This window comes from Durio zibethinus, chromosome 23 (genome assembly GCF_047325235.1).
Source record: "Durio zibethinus cultivar Kanyao isolate XHJ-2024 chromosome 23, ASM4732523v1, whole genome shotgun sequence".
Taxonomy (NCBI): domain Eukaryota; kingdom Viridiplantae; phylum Streptophyta; class Magnoliopsida; order Malvales; family Malvaceae; genus Durio; species Durio zibethinus.
In genome coordinates, this window is record NC_143184.1 from 3076549 (window position 1) to 3097292 (window position 20744).

At 35.3% G+C, this 20744-nt stretch overlaps 6 protein-coding genes across 16 annotated transcripts; 1 reads left to right on the forward strand and 5 right to left on the reverse strand.

Annotated features, from left to right (window-relative positions):
• Nucleotides 1-885: 885 nt before the first annotated feature.
• LOC111313993 (protein ARV 1-like) lies at nt 886-4417 on the forward strand. Of its 2 annotated transcripts, XR_016332851.1 has the most exons (10): nt 886-1199; nt 1281-1328; nt 1443-1532; nt 1692-1737; nt 1849-1931; nt 2035-2129; nt 2642-2941; nt 3410-3486; nt 3614-3788; nt 3962-4417. XR_016332851.1 is itself a non-coding variant. In XM_022914935.2 (9 exons), the coding sequence occupies exons 1-9, from the start codon at nt 1113-1115 to the stop codon at nt 3493-3495; spliced, it is 678 nt and encodes a 225-aa protein (XP_022770670.2). In that variant the 5' UTR covers nt 897-1112; the 3' UTR covers nt 3496-3590. The 2 variants fall into 2 exon arrangements, 1 of the variants encoding a protein (XP_022770670.2); XM_022914935.2 differs by lacking the exons at nt 3614-3788; nt 3962-4417 and having other exon boundaries at nt 897-1199; nt 2642-2708; nt 2866-2941; nt 3410-3590.
• LOC111313991 (NAC domain-containing protein 89-like) lies at nt 3655-8719 on the reverse strand. 6 transcript variants are annotated; one of them, XM_089753135.1, is made up of 9 exons: nt 8582-8719; nt 7344-7401; nt 6351-6428; nt 5976-6173; nt 5608-5885; nt 5042-5173; nt 4730-4966; nt 4410-4637; nt 3655-4318 (listed from the first exon to the last, which is right to left on the reverse strand). In XM_089753135.1, exons 3-9 carry the CDS (start codon nt 6379-6381, stop codon nt 3866-3868), a joined length of 1557 nt encoding a protein of 518 aa, XP_089609261.1. In that variant the 5' UTR covers nt 6382-6428; nt 7344-7401; nt 8582-8719; the 3' UTR covers nt 3655-3865. The 6 variants fall into 6 exon arrangements, with proteins under 6 accessions (XP_089609261.1, XP_089609257.1, XP_089609258.1 ...); XM_089753131.1 differs by having other exon boundaries at nt 3656-4318; nt 5608-6173; XM_089753132.1 differs by lacking the exon at nt 7344-7401 and having other exon boundaries at nt 3656-4318; nt 5608-6173; nt 8582-8710.
• On the reverse strand, nt 7624-9098 carry LOC111313990 (uncharacterized). Its single transcript, XM_089753142.1, has 2 exons — nt 8859-9098; nt 7624-8729 (listed from the first exon to the last, which is right to left on the reverse strand). The coding sequence occupies exons 1-2, from the start codon at nt 9096-9098 to the stop codon at nt 8610-8612; spliced, it is 360 nt and encodes a 119-aa protein (XP_089609268.1). The 3' UTR covers nt 7624-8609.
• Nucleotides 9049-12205, reverse strand: LOC149512096 (uncharacterized). 2 transcript variants are annotated; one of them, XM_089753140.1, is made up of 6 exons: nt 12058-12205; nt 11653-11951; nt 11308-11558; nt 10708-10815; nt 10221-10622; nt 9049-9234 (listed from the first exon to the last, which is right to left on the reverse strand). In XM_089753140.1, the coding sequence occupies exons 2-6, from the start codon at nt 11930-11932 to the stop codon at nt 9118-9120; spliced, it is 1158 nt and encodes a 385-aa protein (XP_089609266.1). In that variant the 5' UTR covers nt 11933-11951; nt 12058-12205; the 3' UTR covers nt 9049-9117. The 2 variants fall into 2 exon arrangements, with proteins under 2 accessions (XP_089609266.1, XP_089609265.1); XM_089753139.1 differs by lacking the exon at nt 12058-12205 and having other exon boundaries at nt 11653-11989.
• A 273-nt stretch (nt 12206-12478) lies between these two features.
• LOC149512097 (NAC domain containing protein 50-like) lies at nt 12479-15860 on the reverse strand. The gene is made up of 5 exons (XM_089753141.1): nt 15000-15860; nt 14670-14911; nt 14048-14152; nt 13568-13958; nt 12479-12917 (listed from the first exon to the last, which is right to left on the reverse strand). The coding sequence occupies exons 1-5, from the start codon at nt 15166-15168 to the stop codon at nt 12823-12825; spliced, it is 1002 nt and encodes a 333-aa protein (XP_089609267.1). The 5' UTR covers nt 15169-15860; the 3' UTR covers nt 12479-12822.
• Nucleotides 15861-16008: 148 nt separating this feature from the next.
• On the reverse strand, nt 16009-18850 carry LOC111313992 (uncharacterized). 4 transcript variants are annotated; one of them, XM_022914930.2, is made up of 6 exons: nt 18470-18850; nt 18099-18361; nt 17759-17899; nt 17244-17645; nt 16603-16899; nt 16009-16506 (listed from the first exon to the last, which is right to left on the reverse strand). In XM_022914930.2, exons 1-6 carry the CDS (start codon nt 18621-18623, stop codon nt 16219-16221), a joined length of 1545 nt encoding a protein of 514 aa, XP_022770665.2. In that variant the 5' UTR covers nt 18624-18850; the 3' UTR covers nt 16009-16218. The 4 variants fall into 4 exon arrangements, with proteins under 4 accessions (XP_022770665.2, XP_022770666.2, XP_089609264.1 ...); XM_022914931.2 differs by having other exon boundaries at nt 17244-17627; nt 18470-18789; XM_089753138.1 differs by having other exon boundaries at nt 17331-17627; nt 18470-18784.
• Between the last annotated feature and the right edge of the window lie 1894 nt (nt 18851-20744).

The following is a 20744-nucleotide window of genomic DNA, read 5'->3' on the forward strand; positions in this document are numbered from 1 at the left end:
ATGTCGACCAAACTCTCTTTTGGGTGTTGAACTTGAATATATGGGACCATATAGGCTAAAAATTGTTGTTTATGTGCATTAAATGACATATCTAAGTTTGATAATAATATCTACCTTGATTTCTCATTAATTAGAAGAAGAAAACAAATATGAGTTGGAGAAAGTGAGTGAGTTTGATGGGATTCTCAAGAGCTAATTTGATGTCTCATCTCTTCTAGCTAGCCTCCCTTAATTTTACACCCACTAAATGGGTATTTAGAAAAAGAATAGTACTACTACTACTACTAGTTTTAATTTTTAATCTAGAGGCTATTCCAGTTCCATTGCTCTATACATATCTGTAAGATGTGTAACCTACTATATATAAGCTTGTTCATTTAAAGAGAAATCTGCCTGTTCTGGATAGAGGAAATATCACAGAGTTCAATGTATACTTTTAGCCGGTAATATATATGTTCAATTTGTTAAATGAAATCGTTATGTCACACTTTAGAAAAACTCAGTTTCATCCATTCTTAAAATTCAAAAAAGACTGTTAGTACCTTCCTCTTGTGCATTAAAAAGTGTAATTTTTTACTATTGATCAGATCTTTCGACAATGAATAGAAAAATGGGGGAAAAAACATAATGGGTCAGATCCAAAACATTATTCTTCGTAGCATATGTTTGAAAAATGGAAGTGGAGGAAATAAAAAGCTCAATAAGTTTGAAAAATGAAAGTGATTTTGACGTTTTATTTCGACCATAAAATTTCATGGAAAATCTAACCCTAAAATATAAAAAACCCTACGACGGGTTTGAGAATTTGTTTGCAAGTAAAATGGATAGCCCATTGTTCGGCCACAAAAACTAGATAGCCATGACGAATGTAAGCATGGCCCAAATCATTGGGCTTTTCCTAGATAAATTCATGACCCAAACAAAATAATGGGTCAGATAAGGAGTCTGTTCAAACCGATTATTCCCAAACGGAACAAATTTCAGTTCCCATCTCTCTGATTCGTATTCGCCTCTGCAAATTTGCAGTTGAAATCCAGCCTTTTCACCGTCAAGTCTATTGTAGCGAAAACACCCATAAAAAAAAAGTTTAGCTTTCTTTCTTGTTCTGGTTAATGGAATACCGGTGTGTCCAGTGCGGGTTTCTGGTCAAAAGCCTATTCGTTCAATACTCTCCGGGAAACATTCGATTGATGAAATGCGTAAGCTTTACTTTTGTTTTTTATTTGTAAAAATCACATTTTTTTCCAATTTCTTATTAACTTATTGATTTTTTTTTACAGGAGAATTGTAAAGCAGTTGCTGATGAGTATATTGAATGTGAGCTCATGGTAATAGCTCAAGAGAAAATATTTTGGCATTTATTCTCAAATACTCTATTTTTTTGTTAGTTATTACTTTAAAAAAATTTGGGTAATGATTTTTTTAAAAAAAAATTGGTGTAGATTGTTTTGATTGATTTAATCTTGCACAAGCCGAAAGCATACAGGCATCTAATTTACAATGTGCTCAGCCAACAAAGTGTCCATTTTCAGGTACAATTGAATTGTTTCGTTTTAGACTGCTACTCAGTTTACATTCTTTTGGCTATTTGATTAGTTACTAAAGCAGAATATTTGGTCTTTATTTAATTATTGATAGTCATGGTTAAATGCTGGCTCTTACGATGAATTGGGTATTTTGAAACTTTGCAGGGTCTATTGTGGAAGTCATTATTTGGTTTTCTTGTTATGGATGCTTGTATCCATATTGGAGAAAATTTTGCTTAATAGATATCGTTTAACTAAATTTAACACTGTTCAATAATTCTTCGAATTCTGTATAATAAATTGGGTGCCTTAACCATCTAAGACAGAAGTTTGTTTGTCAAAAGACCTGAGGAAGAATGGGGCATGTCCATGAGCATTTTTTCATTTTTTTGGATATATCGAAAGGTTTGTTTATCTTATGCACGTGTGGGTAAATTTCAGATTCTAGATTTCTGATGTGTTTGGTTTGTATATAGTTTCTGAACATCTTTGCTAATGCCAATTATAGATGTTGGTGGATGTAATTCTTGGAAACTTTTTGTTTCTATGTTCTTTTCTTCTTGCAATCAGGAACGTGCTGAAGACATCAGCTCGATTCTCTAGGTTTGTGTTTGCATTTTTCTTAGTATGCTACTTACGTTAGAGGTATCTCTGCCAGTGAACTTTGATAATGTGGTTTATTTAATTGTTGGTTATAGGGTTACTGATAGGTACTCATTTTAGTATTTATTGGTAGGGTAGGCAGGAGACATGCCCATGAAATATGAGTGTAAAAGAATTGATGAGGGTAAGGTCTGCAAGATGGCAATAGAAAAAGAAGTTGTGGAAAGGAGAGGGGAGGATAGGGGATAGCTTGAAAAAATTTTCAATTATGGAAATTTCCGAATTGAGAACTTAGAGGTAGCACTAGTGAAAAGATTAGAGACATTTGTCTACAATGTAGTTGTATGTGATCTTTTAGGTGGTGTGAAAAAGTTGATGAGGCATTAGAAAAATAAGGATTTGTTAAAAACTAATTATAGTATTACTGGATTAGCTATTTATGGATTTTTTGTCTGGTATATTTCTCTGTTTATCATAGCAAATAATGAACCTATTGTTTCTAAACTTTACAGGTTCAGAGATCTGTTGCTTGCTGTTCTAATTTCAAGTTACTTCAAGATTTTTCTCGCTGCCACGATGGTTTGCTTTCTATATGCTTCTTGGCCTGTTGACTAGACAAAGATCTTATTTGTAGAAACATATTGCTGGCTTCTTCATTTTCCCTTGATCTTTTCACCTCTATCTATATACTTGTAATCAAAGATCATCCATCTGACTCCAGTTTTACATTTTACAGGTCTGGGAATTTCCACCTTCAGTGATTTACATCATTGATTTATTTGTTTTATCATCTAATACAGTGGCATTAAAAGGTCAGATAATCAATACTTTACAGTTTTCCACATGACAAATAATTGACATTTGTGCTTATGCAGTCTTTATAGCTATGATTGTTGTTTCCCTACTACTGTATGCCAACTGCATGAGCCTTGAAATGTTGTAAATTATGATTTCTGCTTGCTTTTGAATGTGATGGTTTTTTAATAATCAAGGTTAGTAGGGGCAAATGAAAATGCCTTGGTGGAACTTGGTTAGAAACTCACCCAAGTGGGAGAGAGGGGGGGAGGAATGAGATTGAGGATTCCATCCATGCAAAAATTCCTGTTTGTGTTTAATTGATATGATTTTTTTTGGCACTTTGATATGTAAGATCTCAAATGTTTTCCCGAATTAGTTAATTTTCTGCTTAAACTTTAACAATGTGGACACATAAAAAATAGTTGAATTGTGTACTTCAGCTCTGTTGTCAGGAACTGATAAACTGTTTCTTTATGAACTAGTGATAACGGAGTCCACTGTGAATCGATGTGTAGGGGCCTGCTTGATTGCGCATGCTGTAAAATTTTGTACAACACAGGTTTTTTAGTTAAGATCATTAAGATATTCTGTCATTTTTGTTTTGAATGTCCGTACTCTATTCAAACTAAAAATAGTTTTTTTGGTTCTTCCTTTTTCCTCTAATCTTGTATTCTTTCATTATCTAGCTTTATTGGTGCTTGGTGGATGTGTGGATGTAAACATCGAGTGCTCAAATTCCTGGTCTAGAGATTGATACTCTTTCACCATTACTTGGACCTAAAAATCAAAGATCCTTGGTATAGCAAGCTCACAACAATATTACTCCATCTGTTTTCATGCCCACACTTTTATATAAAATAGGTAAATCCATATTCTCATTTACATACACTGATTGACTTCAGCACTAAGCTTTCTTTGATCTCTCTCCAATTCTCCTGTTAATTGTATGTAACATTTCCATCGTATTCCAAGGCTCCTTTATTATAAGAATCAGCTTGTGCTTGTTCTGTATTAAAACAGTATTTCTTTTCCAGAGCTGGAGCCGCTTCAATATCTTCCTTACTGGTTAACCCCTCAGATTCTATGCGTGGCCTTTTCCTAGTTGACCCCATTCGAAATGAATCATTCGGTGACTCTTCTATGCTCATGGAGAAGTTGAAGCCATCATTCTTATCTGCTAAGTTCTGTTGTTTGCTTCGTAGGACTTCAGGGTAAGCCTCAACTTCATCAGTTGGGAACAAAATTGAATTCCAAAACTCATCATCCTGTTCATTGGTGCTAAACTGATGATTTTGATCCCCATCAGAGTTTTTAGGTGCTTCTGGCAGGGGTTCTACTAATTCAGCCACGAATATCCCTTTCCGTAAAAGCTCATCAAACTCTGGACATTCCTGAATCATAAATAAAGACAGATTAGTTATTGATCTATTCATCGTCACGTGCATGAATAATTTAACTGAAAAGTTTCTCGAAGAGGCTTACCATTGGAATGGAATCCACTTTCATGTGATTTTCTAAAGCCAAGCTAGAGCCCTCGATCTCAGCAAATAATCTGCTTCCTTCTTTTGAGTAGGTCTGATCATTGGCAGTGAGAATCGAACTCCACGAGGAATTATCATATTCACTGGTCCTAACTTCATCTAGGGTCCCAACACACTCATTAGGTGCTTTTGGCTTTTGGTTTATTAGCTCACAAAAGCCTTCCTGGTGCTGAATCATAGACAAATAAAAATTGGTTTTAGATGCGATTATCATCATCCACATGGATAAATGATTAGAAAAAAAAATTCCTCCTAGCTTACTTTTGGAATATCATTATCAGCAACATGTATTTGGAAGTTATAGGTAGAGGATAGCTTATTGCCTTCATTCTCATCAACAACGTAAGGGTGTTTGCTGTAGATTTCATCATTATCAATAAGAAGTGAACCAACAAATTCATCATCATCCTGTTCATTGGTGGTAGATTGAGACTGAATTCCACTATATTCAGTAAATGCTTCCGACTCTGTTAATACCCCATTAGAGTTTAACTGGTCCTGAATCATACACAAATAAGCCATAATTTTTTATATGTTCATCATTGTTAACATAGAGAAATTAAGGCTTCTAACCTTTGGAATTGCGTTGTTTGTACAGTGGTTTTCTAAGCTAGAAGGCAAAGGGTGACTTGATTGGCCTTCGTCACCTCTTGAAACATCTACCTTCCCATATTTTTTCTTCAGTTTACATAGAGCTAAACTTTTCTACACAAAATTAAATGAAAAAAAAATAGTGTGACACCCACGAAAAATTTTGACATTATCGTAGTAATAATACAGGTAAAAGAAAAACAACACAATAGTGTATGTTGGCAAACTTTCACCAAATAAAACAGAATTACATCAACTGCATTTATCTACGTTTCTTCATCACATTTATAATTAATTTATAAAAAAAAAATGAACAGTTTAATAATCAACTTTCAAAAACAAACGAACAGGGTCGCCATGCCAAGTAATTTAAGAAAAATTCCAACAAAAAACTCCTTGAAAACCATGGTGCTGCATCATTAATGCAGCATACAAACAAATATCACTGCCGATTAATTTGCTGTGACAAAAGAGACCAAAAAAATAGATAAAAGAGTAAAAAAGAAGTAATCTGATTCATGGCTTGGCAGATAGCTTATAGAACATACTTGGTTAGGGAGACTAAGAGTTAACTCATGCATGACCCAGGGGGTTCTATTTTCATTTTTCTTTTTATCACTGACACGACCTTGGTAGAATACCAAAGTATGCCTGCTTCCGATGATCTCCTTTCCATCGTATGTTATAACTGTCTCATGAGGTTTCCCCGTTGGTTTCCAGTATCCTCTCTTGGTAACCCTGTTTTTTCGTTTACTATTGCGGTACTTGTATCTTGGTGAGCTGAAGAAATACCAAACATTGTCACCTGACCCTAACTCCGACCGCCCTGCAAGACGCAAAAACGAAGAGAGAAAAAAGAAAAAAAAAATTACAAGTGGGCATCTGAAACTGCAACAACATGCAACAAGTGCTTTACCAGGCAATTCCCAAGGTTCGAACTCGCAGATGTCTTTTAATTGGGTTATGACTCGAACCGAGGAATCACCAACTTGGACAATCGAATCACTGTCGTGTTCTATTTTGTCCCATAGAAGTTCCATGGCTTCTTCATCTGTTGGATGGAATCTGAATCCCTTCATGTAGTTCATTGCATCCAGATTTCCGAAATAGCCACCTAGAAGAAGAAACAGGAGAAACAAAATTGAGAGCCAGAATTTGATATTTGATGGAAATACACTGCTGCCCACTGCATGAAGAGGAGGGACAGCAGGATTAAATAGAACAGTCTGCTAGCAATAGCAGAAGTACAGTCGAAGAGCTAACCAGTAAGATACTAAGAATACTACTTTACCTTCAAGTATACTTGTGGAAAAAGATTGCATCTTGACCCCACTAGACCGTGTCTGATTTCCAATTTCCAATCCTTAACCTGTTTAAAGTTAAAAAGAGAGCTCAGCAAAAGTGATATTTGAAGCTTAGAAATCTGCTGTACTATTAATTATGTGGCAAATTCTTTATGCATGCATGACATATTCAAGGAATGAGCATATGACCATAAGGAACAAAAGGACTAATAGTAAAGAGTATTTGAGACATTTATCATTAAACAGTCAATCTTTGGACTCATACTCTGGTATTTGATTTACTTGGGATTGCTTTAGGAAATTGCTTGTCATGTTCTAGCCAACACCACCATCCCTGCCATCTCGATTCTTCTTTTTTCACTGTTTTCAATCAGTCACCCTCTGGCCTTTCTTTATGTAAGTTATGTTCCCCACTATCTATTACGAAATTATACTACATCAAACCTTTGGAAATGAGTTTCATTTCGATTCTAGAATCTTCGTTAGGATCATGATTAGAATGTAGGAAACCAAACCTTTGAAACTATTTTTATTTGGAGGTCTAGAATGTTCCATGACAAGCATCCTTTTGTTAATAAGCATAAGGGCAAGATCGTGACTTCATGCTATGGTTGTAGTAAGAGAAGGGCATTTTAGCTGAGGTTCTAACTCTTAATCCCTCTCATAACTTTTGAATTTTAACAAAGTGAATAGTGATATCAATGTATTTTCCAGCCATTTCGAGTTCTGTTTAGTTTGATTCTTATTTCACTTGCATCAGTTATTAAATTTGAAATTAAGCTTGACCTACGTGTCTCTAAGAACGAAAGAAACAAGGGTTAAAGAGTCCAGGGAATGCACAGTCTCGGAGAATCTGTAAACATGAGGGTGAAGTTCTGGCGCTGTGCGTAAGATGAATGATAAACTAAAGAGCATTGCATCCAAATGCTAACTGGAATGCTTTGATGTTCGAAAATACAACAACTAGTGAGGTGACCTACCTGCATTCAATCTTCAGATATTACAGAGTTATGAATTATTGATTATTGAGTTGAATTCCTGTAACAGATAAAATTAATTTTCACTCTTACTGTGCTTGGTACGGTTGAAAAGTAAAAGGATAGAAAAGAATGGATGGAAAAGTAAAAGATAAATGAATTTTGACTGTGTTTGGTAGGAAAAAAAAAGAAAAAAGATTGTCACTTTTCACATTCATTAACAAAAACAAATTACTCCAAATTAAAAATAAAAGAAAGAAAAAAAATAAGAGAGGTGTGAACATGCATTATATATTTACCAAATTATCAATTATATTTAGATTTTTTTTTTCATCTTAACGAACAAAAGATTATAATAGTAAAATCATGTAATTTTTCCTTTCTTTTATTTTATTTTTCAACTCTACCATACAATAAATGAAAAGAAAATTACATTTTCTTCATTTTTTTTTTTATAATTTTTCCAACCAAACGCACCAACAAAAAAAAAAAATGATATCCATCTTTCCACTTTTCTTCTCTTCCAATTTTCATCTTTTTATATTTCTTTTCAACTAACCAAACAAAACCTTAATTCTAAAATACAAGAAGAAAAGTGGCATGAATAAGAAAATAGTATTTCTCAAAAAGCTTCAACCATCAAGTTCGGACGCAAGAACCAAATCTTCACACAGCTTCGAGAGTGAAGTCACCAGGAAAAAGAGTCAAGTTATAGCAACAGCCAAGAAAACCCGCAGCCACATCATGAACTTATTTATTTCTAGTTTGAAAACACGCGTGACAAATTTTGAGACTGAAATCTGCTATCCTTGCATTAATTGCACGGGCAGGGTACAGGAAAAATACAAAGATACCAACTAAGAGCAGCAAATACAAATTATGAAGATATTATATATAGCTTCACCATTAAGAGTTAAGACGTCTCGACTCAAAGTACTGGTTCATGAAGAAGGTAGGCTTATCAGCTACATGTGAAATGGATTTGCCCAAGTGACACAGGTTTTATTTGAGGGAATCAGATAGGGATTTGTCATGATAAAATTATAGACATCGGGTGGCATAACAGCTTAGGGCTATTTTTTTCTTTCTTTATCAACAACTCCTAGGACCAATTGCTACGGAAATCAATTCATAAATGACTGGTATAAACCATACCATGCCTACAAGAGCATTGACAAAACATATTGACGATTGACTAGATTTATGGTTTAATGAAGGTTTATCTACTCATATGGAGAAACCTTTTTTTATCGCTGTCAGCTGACTCATTCAAATGCATCTGCTAGCTCTTATTTCCATTGTTTTTTTCTGCTGTTTTCCACTTTCTGTTAGATTCCGTAACAGCATTTTCCTTTTGAGGCGGATTGACAGCTGTTTTACATCTATAGCCTGCGAAAGGAGTCAAGCTGGTTTGTTAAAAGCAAATGACATAAACCTGAGCAATTTCATTATGAGAACATCTTTCCTTTATGTAGGTGAATTGTCAGGGTTCCAATTGATGCAGGTTGATTCCCTTACCCTGTCTTGGGAGACTATTTTTCCATAAAACTTTCCCTTCTTAGTGATGCTTTTTGGATCATCTTCTTGCTCAATTAAATTTTGAGATCTATCTTTTTGATAGTGAGGATTGTGGAATATTGTGGCAAAAGAATAATCTAGACTTTCTGCTAATGCAACACGAACAAGAAAATGCAGATCAACAGCTGAATCAACGGAAGGGCCGTCCATTTCCCCGGATTCATTAGGGGCAGATAACATCCTTTCCCTCCCATAGGGATCATGCTCTACAACAGTTAAAAGTCACATTTGTTGCATTAACCATTGTCATTGCTTGAAATTTCTTTGAACCAGCACGTTCATCAAGCATGCTTAGAGCACTTACTACCTGCTGATACTGTTGCAATGGATGAAGAAACAGACAATTAATTAAACATCCTAAAAGAGAAAGTACAAAGCAATTTAGTGCTTCTGAAAGGTTAAAGGGGGCCAAGACTGCAGCAAAGCATGACCATTTGCTGCAAAGCATTTTCCAGGACCCTAGTGAAATTAATGAGACCTATATTGGAGCTAAAAAACATAGGTTAATCCACAAAATAATATATGATAGGAGAATTATAAGAATTTGGGATGTAAATCATTCTCACTAACACCAAGTTTCTATGTAAAAGGAAAAAAAGATACAAGCAAAAGAGAATTGATTCTCTTTCATTCCGTTTCTTTCCATCCCTTCATTATTTTTTCCACCAAAAATAGTGTGAGATTGTACTACTCACTTTCGTATTCATTTTTTGGAACCAGCTTAACATTTCATTTGTGAAATAGGCATGCTATTTCATCCTTAGGCTGGGCAACCAAAAAAATTTTTTTTCCATAGAACAATATCACCAAACCAACATAACAAGAAGATGGACTACCCATCTTGCTTGCGTAGTATAATATTCTAATGGTGTTACTTTTCAACTTATCATAATACTCTTAAGGTCATATTTGATGCATAATATTATTGGTACCATAGATGATAATCATTTTATATTATATTTAGTGTGTACTTAAAGAAAGAGATAGGATTATAAAAATGATTAATCATCATCTTAATATAACATGATTCAATCCTCTCAAAATGAATAAAAATATTTTTAATCCATAGGATTCAACTTATATATCCTATTATATCCTTAAAAATTATATCAATAATTTAAATTGTATAAACTTTGAAAAAAGATAATTTTGAATAATAAATAAATTATTTTATTCTAATAATTGCATACATCAAACACAAGATAACATAACACTATTTAATCTAATGCTAATCATAATATTGTTTTATTCTATTTTATCATAACATTATGCACCAAATACACCCTAAGGGTACTTTTTTACCGTTGCTTGACATTCTTCACTTTCACTTTCAATGGCCCCAAACAGTACACCATCATCAAAGCGTGATCCTTTTCCAGAGGACTCTGCGGGGTAGATCATAGTCGTATCAACTAGCGGCAAATTGCAGCCCTCGTTTTCAACAACTTGTTCATTGCTCCTTTCATCAGGATAGAGTTCGTGATTGTCGACTAAATATCCAATCCAGGACTCATCATTCTGTTCGTCGGAGTTAGACAGGTGTTGAACTCCATCATTGGCATCAGGAAAGTACAAATGAGTGAACTCCTCACAAGAGGGCACCTGATCCTCATGCTTTGCAAGAGAGTTGTTCTCAGGCTCATCCCTCCCATCTGGTTCTTCCAATGTGTCAAGCATCTCATCAGGGTTAAACACGGCTGAGTTCTGAATCACAAAGAAACAAAAATAGTTATGTATATTTCTATCAGTCCAAGGAATTGACTTGAGAACTTTGTACAAGGCATCTTACTTCAGGAATCTCATCATATGCAGCCAGACTTGGCTGACAACTTTCACCACTTGAAGTGTCAGCATTTTCATCTTCTTTATTCTTCAATTTACAGAGAAAAATGCCCTTCTGCACGGGTGGAAGAGAAATTCAATTTCAGCCTTAAATTCTAAATTTCAGAAATATATATAACAAAACCTGAACAGAGCTTACACATCAAACTTACTCTTTGGATTTACCATTTTCCTCCAATCACCTCAATAACCACTGTAAATGACTTAAGAGCAGTGATCACTGATCAACTTGTTGGTTTATAACAAGTTTGCACTTCAATTGGACCACGTTACCAACCAACTAATGAAAATTACTAAAGAAATTCTAATAAGATAAGATAGACACCAGTTTTTCAAATTTGGGAACAATCAATTAGCTTATCAAGACTTACTCCTACAACAATCATGACCCTATAGAGTTAGTTTCCCCGTTAAATACCAAGAAAGTTACTAAGCAAGGAGATAAACTTTGAATTCAATATCAGTCGCCAATAACGAACAAACATAAGCAAGCTAAAGCTAAGACAGATGACAGAATTCTAAAACTAAGATAAACAAAAGAACATACTTTGTTATCAAGAACAGTAGAGGTTAAAGTATACTCGTGTATGACCCATGGCGTCCATTTTGCATTAGGGGCACGCCCCTCATAGAAAACCAAAGTTTTCTTTACAGCACTCCCTCTCTTCCCCTTTACTTTCCGAGCCTTTCCCGTTACTTTCCAGAACCCTTTATCCGTTGTCCTCTTGACCCGTTTGTTGTCTCGTCGTCGGGAAAAGAAATACCACAATTGATCAGTTGAGTTTATTTTAGAAAAACCTTCAAAAATATAACCCAGGCTTAATAAATACAGTAGTATTTTTAAAGTCACAAACTGGTATATATGTAAAAAAAATAAAGCTAGAATTCTTACCGGGTAGTTCCCAGGGATCTTTGTTGAGAAGACCATCGACCTCTTTTACAGCTTGGACGAGAGAATCACGGTCGAGAATTTTGTTCCATAGATAATGATCTACCAGTTCTTTGTCAGTTGGGTGGAATCTGTTCCCCACTATGTCGCTGTTGCTATTGATGCTTGTCATCTTATCAGATAACGAGAACAAACGAAAGAAATTAGATGAGTTCAAGAGACAAACGGGACGATGATCGAAAGAAACGAGAAAGAAAAGTGAAGCTGGTTCAGATGTCTTCATCTGAAAAGAGAGACATCCCCTGAATATGATCACAAACAACAAACACAATAGTAAGTTACTGTAACTCCCTTACTCAAGAAGTTTGAGGAAAGGAAAAAGACAAAGATTTAGTGGGTCCCGCATGCCTTGTTCCACACGAATATCCAAAGAGCTTATTGGTGGGACGCTGCTGGCACCAGCCAGGCTGGTACCTTTGATCATCAGATTCGCAGCTTGGAGGAATTGGGATTCACAACGATTAACGTCCCAAGGCTTTGGTGCATGCAGTCTAATTCATGGAAAAACCCATCGAGTTATTACTATATCTATTCCAAGAATAGAATCTAGTGATATTAAGTTATTAAAGTGATTAAAAAAACATTTTTGGTAAAAAATGATTAATTTAAATTTTAAGTTGTTTAATTTATTAAAATAAAAAATCAAAATAAATATATAAAAAAATTATTTTACAGAAATTAATCGTGTAAAATTTAATAAATTTTGATTTATTTTTAAATAGATATTTTTAACAAAAATATTAATAAAATTTATATTATTAAAAAAATATTGATCAAATTTTAATTATAAATAATATTTTAATAATAATATTTTACATATTTTTGTATTTAAATTTATCAATTTATTAATTTAATTTTTTTAATTTTACAAATTACAGTAAAAAAAAAATCTCTATGTAAATTTTGTCATGAGCTATGATTTCAAGTGAATGGGCCCCCAAGAAACTGTGTTTACAGTTTTTCCAATTTCAGGACTTAGGAGGTTGGTGCGGTGCCATAGGCTTAGATCATGGCTCCAACGTGGCAAACCCTTTGTGCATCCATGGGAGATTTTTGAGTTGTTGATCAGTGAAAAGGATCGATTGAAGTTTGAATTTCGTTATACGCTTAGATTTAATTCTGTCCCCATCTCTCTCTTCTCATTTCTCTGTCACTATCATCAACCAATGAATTTCCCTGCCTTTGCTTTGCTGATCCTTTACGCCTCCCTTCAAAGCCAGAGAATGAAAGAAATATTAGCATTAGAAATTCTATAATCTTTCATGCCACGCTGTTTAAATTCTTCCATTAATTGAAATCATGGCATGCAAGTTCTTTAATATGTTCTCAGAGAAAGGGTTTTTGGTGGCGTTTTATTCTCTTTGATAAATTATTTAGAATTTTGAGTCCCCATTCATCCGTTAATTACTTTAGGCTTTAGTATATGTTGAGATAAAATATCATAAGGTCTAAAACTTGGGAGAGAATTTCATCCATGGTAGAAGAGGAACATGAAGAAACTCATCATCCGTATATTAATGGCAATCGTAGGCGATTCATGGATGCATTACAAATGCCCTATGTAGAGCAGCATTGTAAACTACTAAGGATACATAAAAGATTTGCTCTATATTGACATAAGAAAATCAACAACTCCATTATTACAGTAGGTAGGTCGAGTCAGTATCCACATTGATTAGTTGGAATAGGGATATGCCTTCCAGTTCCTCTTTAAATTCAATGCAAAAGTGAATACTACTACAAAGCAAAGTATGCCTAGAACCGGTACACTACCGATAGGTATCATCATCGTCGACGAAAATATATTTCCAAAAATCTTCATCTTGTTCATTGGTGCTAGATTGAAGTGGGATCTCACCATGTTGTTCATTGGTGTTAGATTGATGTTGAATCTCATCATCTTGTTCATTGGTGCTAGATTGACGTTGAATCTCATGAAAGTCACGATTAGAACCACACAAGAATGAGAAATCATTACAAGAAGGCACATGCTTCTCGTGCATCTGAGATTGTAGTGTAGAAGAAAGGAGGTGTAACTTATCATCCTGTTCATTGGTGCTAGATTGATTGTGAACCCCATAAAAATCCTCACTAGGGTTGTACAAAAATGAGTCAGCATTACAAAAAGGCACCTGCTCACCATACATTTGTAGTTTCTGTGCAGAAGCAACCTCATCTTCAACCTCATTAGAGCCATTTGTCTCTCCTAATTGTGCCAGTAACTCATCAACATTAATAGCCAATGAATTCTGATTTACAGAAAAACATAGTTCAAGATACTTTTTACCATTTCTATAGGCATCACATGTATTAAAAGTTTCATTAGAAGGTGTCTTACATCAAAAATTTTGTCATCTGCAACATTAGTTGGCTGACCTTCTTCACCACTAATGCCAGCCTTTTCATCATTTTTTCTCTTCAATTTACAGAGAAAAAAACCCTTCTGTACAAAGAGACGACAAAACAGTATAGTATTAAAGTCTAAACTAGAGATCACATACTTTAAATGACTTGCAGCAGTAATCAACACTCCTAATTAAGATTATACCAAAGTATGCAATTCATAATAAAAGAAACAAAGCAACAAATTGAGCTGTGCCATGAAATTTAAGAAATTGAAATAGAACTCGTAGAGGAGAATACATATCTAATTTGGGAACTAGCAGTAATTCTTCAAAATTAAATTCTCTAGAGTTGCTTTACCAAAGCAAAGTTCAACAGTGAGAAAGACTGAAAGACACTTTGTTACTTTCTCAAACAAATTTCAAAATACAGAAGAGAAGAAGAACAAAATTCAGGATTCACATAAATTGAATTTGGTATCAGTCCTACAAATGAATAAGTACAAGCAAAGATAAATCTTTGAGCTGCTAACACATAAACATCGATGCGACCAAAGAGAAATTGAAATAAATGTAAATGTACTAAACATAATTCAGAGTTAGGATACAAGAACATACTTGATTAGGAAGTGTATCAGGTAAAGTGTACTCATGTATGACCCAAGGTGTCCATTTTACCTTAGGACCCTCATAGAAAACCAAAGTCTTCTTGGTGCCAATTCCCACGTTGGCCTTTATACTCCTATGTTTGCCCGTCAATTTCCAGTACCCAAACTTGGTTTTCCTCTTGACCCGTTTACTATGGTTTCTTCGAGAAAACAGAAACCATGTTTGATCATTAGATTTTCTTGCTGAAAACCCTGTAAAGCAAAACCAAAGTCAACGATACAGAAACAGCATGACTACAAATTTTATACCTAAAAAAAAAACCATCAACTCGATACTTACTGGTTAATTCTTCAGGTTTCCAGTCGCATAGGTCGCCAGGGACTTCACCAATAGCTTGGACAGCAGAATCACGATCGAGAGCTTTATTCCATAGATAATGATCGATGAGTTCTTTATCTGTAGGATGGAATCTGTATCCCACTATGTCGTTGCAGCTACAACAGTTCATCTCATCAGAAATTGAGGAGAAACCAAAAGGGCAACTCAACAAGAAGACGATGGAAGAAACAAAACCAAAGCCAACACTAATTCCTGCTATGAAATTGCATGTTTTTCCTCTGAAGGAACAAGGAAGGGTGCTCCCCTGAAATCTAAGTCGAGAGAAAAAGAAACTTTATAGAGAGCAAAACTCCCCTTCCTCGAGAAGTTGTGGAAAAAGATTTTATTTATGTGGGTCCCAAAACTGTCTTAGTTTTACTAGTTTTCACATTTGATTACCAATGTTGTCAAGTTCAGTTTAGTCTGGTAAAACCCAAGCCACTGTTCTTATTCTGGTATCTTTACAAGGGTTATTTTTTCTTTTGACTAATACTTCAGTTTTTCCATTTCACTGTTATGAACTTGCCCCCTAAGGTTTGGCCAACATCATCTTCATTCTTCGCCATTCTTTTTGGCATTGCCATCCCATTCAGATTCTTACAATTTTCATTTGTTGGTTTGTTGCGTTACCCACTTATCTACTCCCACCAAAAAAAGATAAATATTCCACTAGTAAAACAAAGCTGTTTGACAAAAGAAAAGATGCCCTAAATGTATGTGACTGTGAGCATATAGAAAATAATATCATAAAATTGAAATTAGAATGAATTAGCTGGGGAAAAATAATTAAAATGGGTGATATGTTATATTTTAACAGCTAAATGTTCGTACGCTTTTATATTCAGATTTAGATATGCACAATTCCCCATCATCAACTGCATCATTTCCGTTTTAGCTTTGAAGTTTGAACCGTTTCAGCTTTTGGGGTATCATCTATCCTAAAGCTAGAACACTATAATACACGGCTATCGAAATTAAAACAGGGTTCTGAAAATATTTAGATTTTTCAGACAAACTACAAATAACATAAGTTCACTGTAAATGGTAACACTTTATCTTTATAGCTTATTCCAATTTCCATCTCAAAAGAGACACAAGCCAAGCGATCTAGACCTTGCATGAACTTGCGGCTCTCTTATGTCTTACTACAATGGAATGCCTGAAACACACACGACTTTACCTAACGAAGAAACATAACTTCCCTAACCACAACTATGAACAAAATCACGCCCAAAAGTACATTCCCAACATGTACTAAAGGTGGATTCGGTTTGGAGCTCAGCTGGGACATCACCAGGTAATTGAAAGATCTTTTTCTAACGCTGTCAGCTGACCCTTTAGATGTTGAGTTCAAATCCAATTTTGCATTCCTGTCCCGATCCATTTTAAGGCCTTTGTTAGATTGCACAATGGATTTCTTGTTCTGGACAAGTTCAACAACAGGACAACGTACACTACTTTCTCTTGTCTGCAAAAGGAAATCATGTGGAGCAAAAAACAGTTAATACTAAAGAAAGCATTATTGATTTCAGTTCACCTTTGAAGCAGTGTTTGATTAACTTACCATGTCTCTGGATACTGCTCTCCCTGAAGATTTAACCTGCAATTCGACGCTTGTAGGATGCCCCTGCACCACTGACATGTGGGATCTTGGCTCATATTGAGATTTGCAGGTTCTTGAGTTAACAGACTGTTCCTCCCGGACCGATTCATGACAATCGTTCTCGTAGGCCGTAACTGTTGCTGAGTCAACAGTGGAATCCATTATCAGGATCTCATCATGACGGACACCATTTTCCATTCGCTGCTGATTGAATCCTTTTGAATGGCCTTGGCCAGACATACGAACAATTGGATCACACTGTTATATAAGATACAGAGGATGTATGTCAAATTTTCTAGTATCCCAGACATGAAACTTTAAAGAGATGCAAGAAAATCTAAAATAATTACATTGCCAGGACCGTAGCAAAGCAACATTGTATGACCTCTTCAAGACATCCACACAACTAAAGACTTTCAATTTGCTAGAGATCATAAAGACGCTATAGGAGAACATCAAAGTTAGAAACTAGCTAGACACTGAAATAATGTGTGACAGTGTCAGACATTATTGCAGTAATTGTTCTCCTATGGTACTGGCAGTTTATACTCACAGTTGGAGAAATATTCTCCAACGGTAACTACTCGAGAATATCTCTTTACCCATGCATTGGCCCATTTAGGGTCAGTGTCACGGCTATCCTCAGCATAATATGGTGCCCTGTAATCACGGCGAAGAGGGTGCCCAACCTCTGCATAGGAGTGTTGATGATCTTGGCCAGGAAACAGGGAAGTCATGAAATTCCTTTCTTCTTCGATGGTGGTGTCAAATTGATGTTGCCATTCATTCTGCTCATCGTCAACCAAGTCATCATACGGTGGTAGATCTTCCAAGGAGATTCCTTCCATCCTGTTCTGGTCATTATTGGTAACGGCACTGTCGAATAAGTCATTCAATTGTGAGAGTCTATAATCAAGATCATAATCAAAGATATCCTGATCTTCCATTTGTGTCTGCCAAGCTATTTCGTAATCCATATTATTGATCTGTAGTTGAGGAACCACCTGAGTGAGAATCATTAGTAACAAAGCATTAATTTCTGTAATGCTGGCTCACACACGTATGAGATAAAAGGTTATCAGCAAAAAAGCTGCCTATAAGTCATGTTCCTTCTCACCTCCATAGACGTAACCCTCACTGCATTATTTCGGGAACTAGAAGCAGCAAAATGGGTACTTGGCTGACCATCATTTGAAATTGAGTTTTCACTATTCTCGGCAGCTTTGTTCCTTAAGCAGCCGACTGCATAACTACTGTCCTATGGAAGTTGAAGGACAAAAGAAAAAAAAGACATCAAAAGTTAGAATGCTCTGCTATCAATTGTGAACAGATAAGAGTAAAAAGTTAACAACTAAAAATTGCAGAATGGAGTTAATTTATAGCGTACTAAATTCCATGTTCAACAAAAAGAAAGCTTGTTGTTTGAAGTATGGATGTGTCGAGTGCACGAATATTACCGCATTACGGGGAACGAAGTCAGCAGTGGCACGGTACTCATGCATGATCCAGTCGGTTTTGACCCCACGAGGAGTACGGCCTTTATAGAAAACCAAAGACTTCTTGGTACCAATCACCCTACCTCCATAACGGATCACCCTATCCTGACCCGTTGATTTCCAATATCCAGCCTCCGTTGCCCTATCGTTTCTTCCCTCGGATATCTTGTTTAGTTTATAGAAGAAAAGCCACTCTGCATATCTCGACTTTATTATAGACAGGGCTATCCTCGCAAAAAAAAAAAAAAAACCCAATTTTCAAGATAACAAACTTAACAGCATATAAACAATAAAATGGAAAATCATTTAGAAATGAGATGAAATTAGTTCACCTGCTAACTCCCAGGGCTCTTGCTTGACGAGTTCAACCTCTCTGATATGGCGGGTGCGATCATGATAGCCTTTCAGCTTATTCAAAAGAAAATAATTGATGATTTCTTCATCTGGCGGAAGGAATCTGAACCCGATATCCAGAGAGATGTTCATTTTCTCGCAACCCACCTTATTATTACTACTACTCTAGTAAACAAAAAAGGGGAAAAAAAAACAGAGCGAGTGAAGTTTTTGCTTGTTCTACAATTAGCTGAAGAAGAGATATGTCTTCAAGCGTAGAAGAAATTCAAGTATCATCTGCAAGCATTGACGCGCAAACTCTTTTGGTCTTCGGCTCAGCTTAGTCGGTAAGCGACGTGGGGCTGGTCGAATTGCGAGTTTGGACAGTGATTGAATTAGACATGTGATGACATTAACAGATATTTTGGTGGTGGCACTCACCGTACAATTCATATTTACATATACACATATATATATATATATATATAAAATTCTTACAAAACAATATATATATATATATATATATAATTGTTAGAGACATTTAATGATTAAAAATGTATAATGATCTTGTTTTATATTAAAAGCATTCATTAGACAATCACAGGTAATTTTATTATTTGTACCGATTTAATATATTAAGTTGATTTGACACGTTTAATCATATCAGCTTGGCACTATTTTTATTGTCTCTTAATGATCTCACATTGCTTACGAAGGTTCAATCGCCATTCAAGCAAGTTTATACTACTCTTATTTCTTTGTATTACTCTCATTCTAATCTTATCTATTTTGACTTGCTTGTCGAAGTGCAAACACAAAAAATAACTTTTATCTTTGCCTCTAACCATCCCACTATTATGTATTTCCAAAATATGACCATGAGATTGGAACTCAACATAAGCATTTGGTGCACCACGTAGGGAAACCTTTTCATTCACTAGCCGAATACGAAACAATGTCACCAAAGAAAAAAACTTTAGAGGAAGGAAATATGACCATCCCGATTGCAACAGAAACACATAATATCTAGTGCTCAAAACGACCTCCTCAACCACTGATAAGCTTGACTATGGAATAATTTCAGGCTTTAACCAAGCAGATACAAGCCCTTAAACAGATGTTGTAAACTATAATCCCACCACAAACTCCGAAAGTGCCTGACTTGATCACCTCTGACCAAGGAGCCGCAGTAAGACATCCAAGCTATGAGGAGCTGGAAGCCTCCTCGACCTTTAGAGAAAATAAGCATAACACTCCAATTTGCCATTACCTTAGTCATAATTCGACATATGCCACAACCCAAAAATCCAAACAGATAAACTTTAGAACGCAACCAAACAAAGACTTAGAAGCTTGGATGCAAGCATGGAGAAAAAGCTAAAAATAAAAGTAGTGGCATGTGAGCATGAGCTTAAGTTCCTAGAGACCTCACCCTTCATTGAAAAAATCGATAGAGCCATGTCTTTCAAAGGGTTCAAAATGCTGACCTTAGAGATTTACGATGGTATTTCTAGCCTTTTTGATCATTTGAAACATTATAGGACTAACATGATGATACAAGTTGAAGACGAAGCCCTGATGTGCAAAAACATGGCTACCATTATGAAAGGTGCAGCTTGGTTCTAGTACAATAACCTGGTATCAAGGCCAATCACAACGTTCAAAAAGCTTAACCACTTTTTTCTGTCTAAAATTATGAGTAGTCAAAGAGTAAAGAAGATAGCTCTAAGTTTGATGTCAATCCACTACGGTCGTAATGAATCTTTAAAAAGCTATGCCAAGCATTTTAATGTGAAAGTTCTGCAAGTTAAAAACTTTAAACAAACGGCCGTTGTAGCCATCCTAACTAGTGGATTCAACGACAAAGAGTACCACCTAAAGTTAACCTCATCGTTAGAGCCAACCAAAACTCTGCCCAATGTCCTACTGATAGTTGAGAAATATATAAATGCCAAAAGCTATAATAAAAAACAATTGAGGTGAAAAAGGCTTATCTTTCCTTCTTGACGATCGAGGTAAGATAGACTTATCTCCCTTCTTCGCTTGTAAGAAAGGTAAAGATCTCTATGATCTTCTTCCAAGAAGGAGACAGTATAGATTTAGAAACACTAGTGAAGAAAGGAACTACACTGCACTGAACACTTTTTGAAAGAATATTTTGATGTAAATTGAAAAAATTTCTAACCTCAGATGGTCAAAATCACTAAAACAAAAACATAAAAAGAGACCTAACCAAAAGAGGTGTCTTTCATAGAGACGTAGGCCATAATATTG

Coding starts and splice junctions, on each gene's coding strand:
- LOC111313993 (XM_022914935.2), top strand. CDS start 1,113: ATGGAATACCGGTGTGTCCAGTGCGGGTTTCTGGTCAAAAGCCTATTC. Junction 1,738..1,848: donor TTTTCTTGTTATGGATGCTT/GTATCCATATTG, acceptor TAACCATCTAAG/ACAGAAGTTTGTTTGTCAAA. Junction 1,932..2,034: donor TTTTTTGGATATATCGAAAG/GTTTGTTTATCT, acceptor TGCCAATTATAG/ATGTTGGTGGATGTAATTCT.
- LOC111313991 (XM_089753131.1), bottom strand. CDS start 6,381: ATGCAATCTTTTTCCACAAGTATACTTGAAG. Junction 4,967..5,041: donor CAAACAACGCAATTCCAAAG/GTTAGAAGCCTT, acceptor TGTATGATTCAG/GACCAGTTAAACTCTAATGG. Junction 4,638..4,729: donor CTGATAATGATATTCCAAAA/GTAAGCTAGGAG, acceptor TCTATGATTCAG/CACCAGGAAGGCTTTTGTGA.
- LOC111313990 (XM_089753142.1), bottom strand. CDS start 9,098: ATGTTATCTGCCCCTAATGAATCCGGGGAAATGGACGGCCCTTCCGTT. Junction 8,730..8,858: donor AAATAGTCTCCCAAGACAGG/GTAAGGGAATCA, acceptor CTCCTTTCGCAG/GCTATAGATGTAAAACAGCT.
- LOC149512096 (XM_089753140.1), bottom strand. CDS start 11,932: ATGAAGACATCTGAACCAGCTTCACTTTTCTTTCTCGTTTCTTTCGAT. Junction 10,623..10,707: donor CATATGATGAGATTCCTGAA/GTAAGATGCCTT, acceptor TTTGTGATTCAG/AACTCAGCCGTGTTTAACCC. Junction 9,235..10,220: donor GTGAAGAATGTCAAGCAACG/GTAAAAAAGTAC, acceptor CCATTGCAACAG/TATCAGCAGGTAGTAAGTGC.
- LOC149512097 (XM_089753141.1), bottom strand. CDS start 15,168: ATGAACTGTTGTAGCTGCAACGACATAGTGGGATACAGATTCCATCCT. Junction 14,912..14,999: donor GAAACCTGAAGAATTAACCA/GTAAGTATCGAG, acceptor TTTGCTTTACAG/GGTTTTCAGCAAGAAAATCT. Junction 12,918..13,567: donor TAACACCAATGAACAACATG/GTGAGATCCCAC, acceptor CTGGCTTTGAAG/GGAGGCGTAAAGGATCAGCA.
- LOC111313992 (XM_022914930.2), bottom strand. CDS start 18,623: ATGAACATCTCTCTGGATATCGGGTTCAGATTCCTTCCGCCAGATGAA. Junction 17,900..18,098: donor ACTTCGTTCCCCGTAATGCG/GTAATATTCGTG, acceptor CAACTTCCATAG/GACAGTAGTTATGCAGTCGG. Junction 16,900..17,243: donor CTAAATGGGCCAATGCATGG/GTAAAGAGATAT, acceptor CTTATATAACAG/TGTGATCCAATTGTTCGTAT.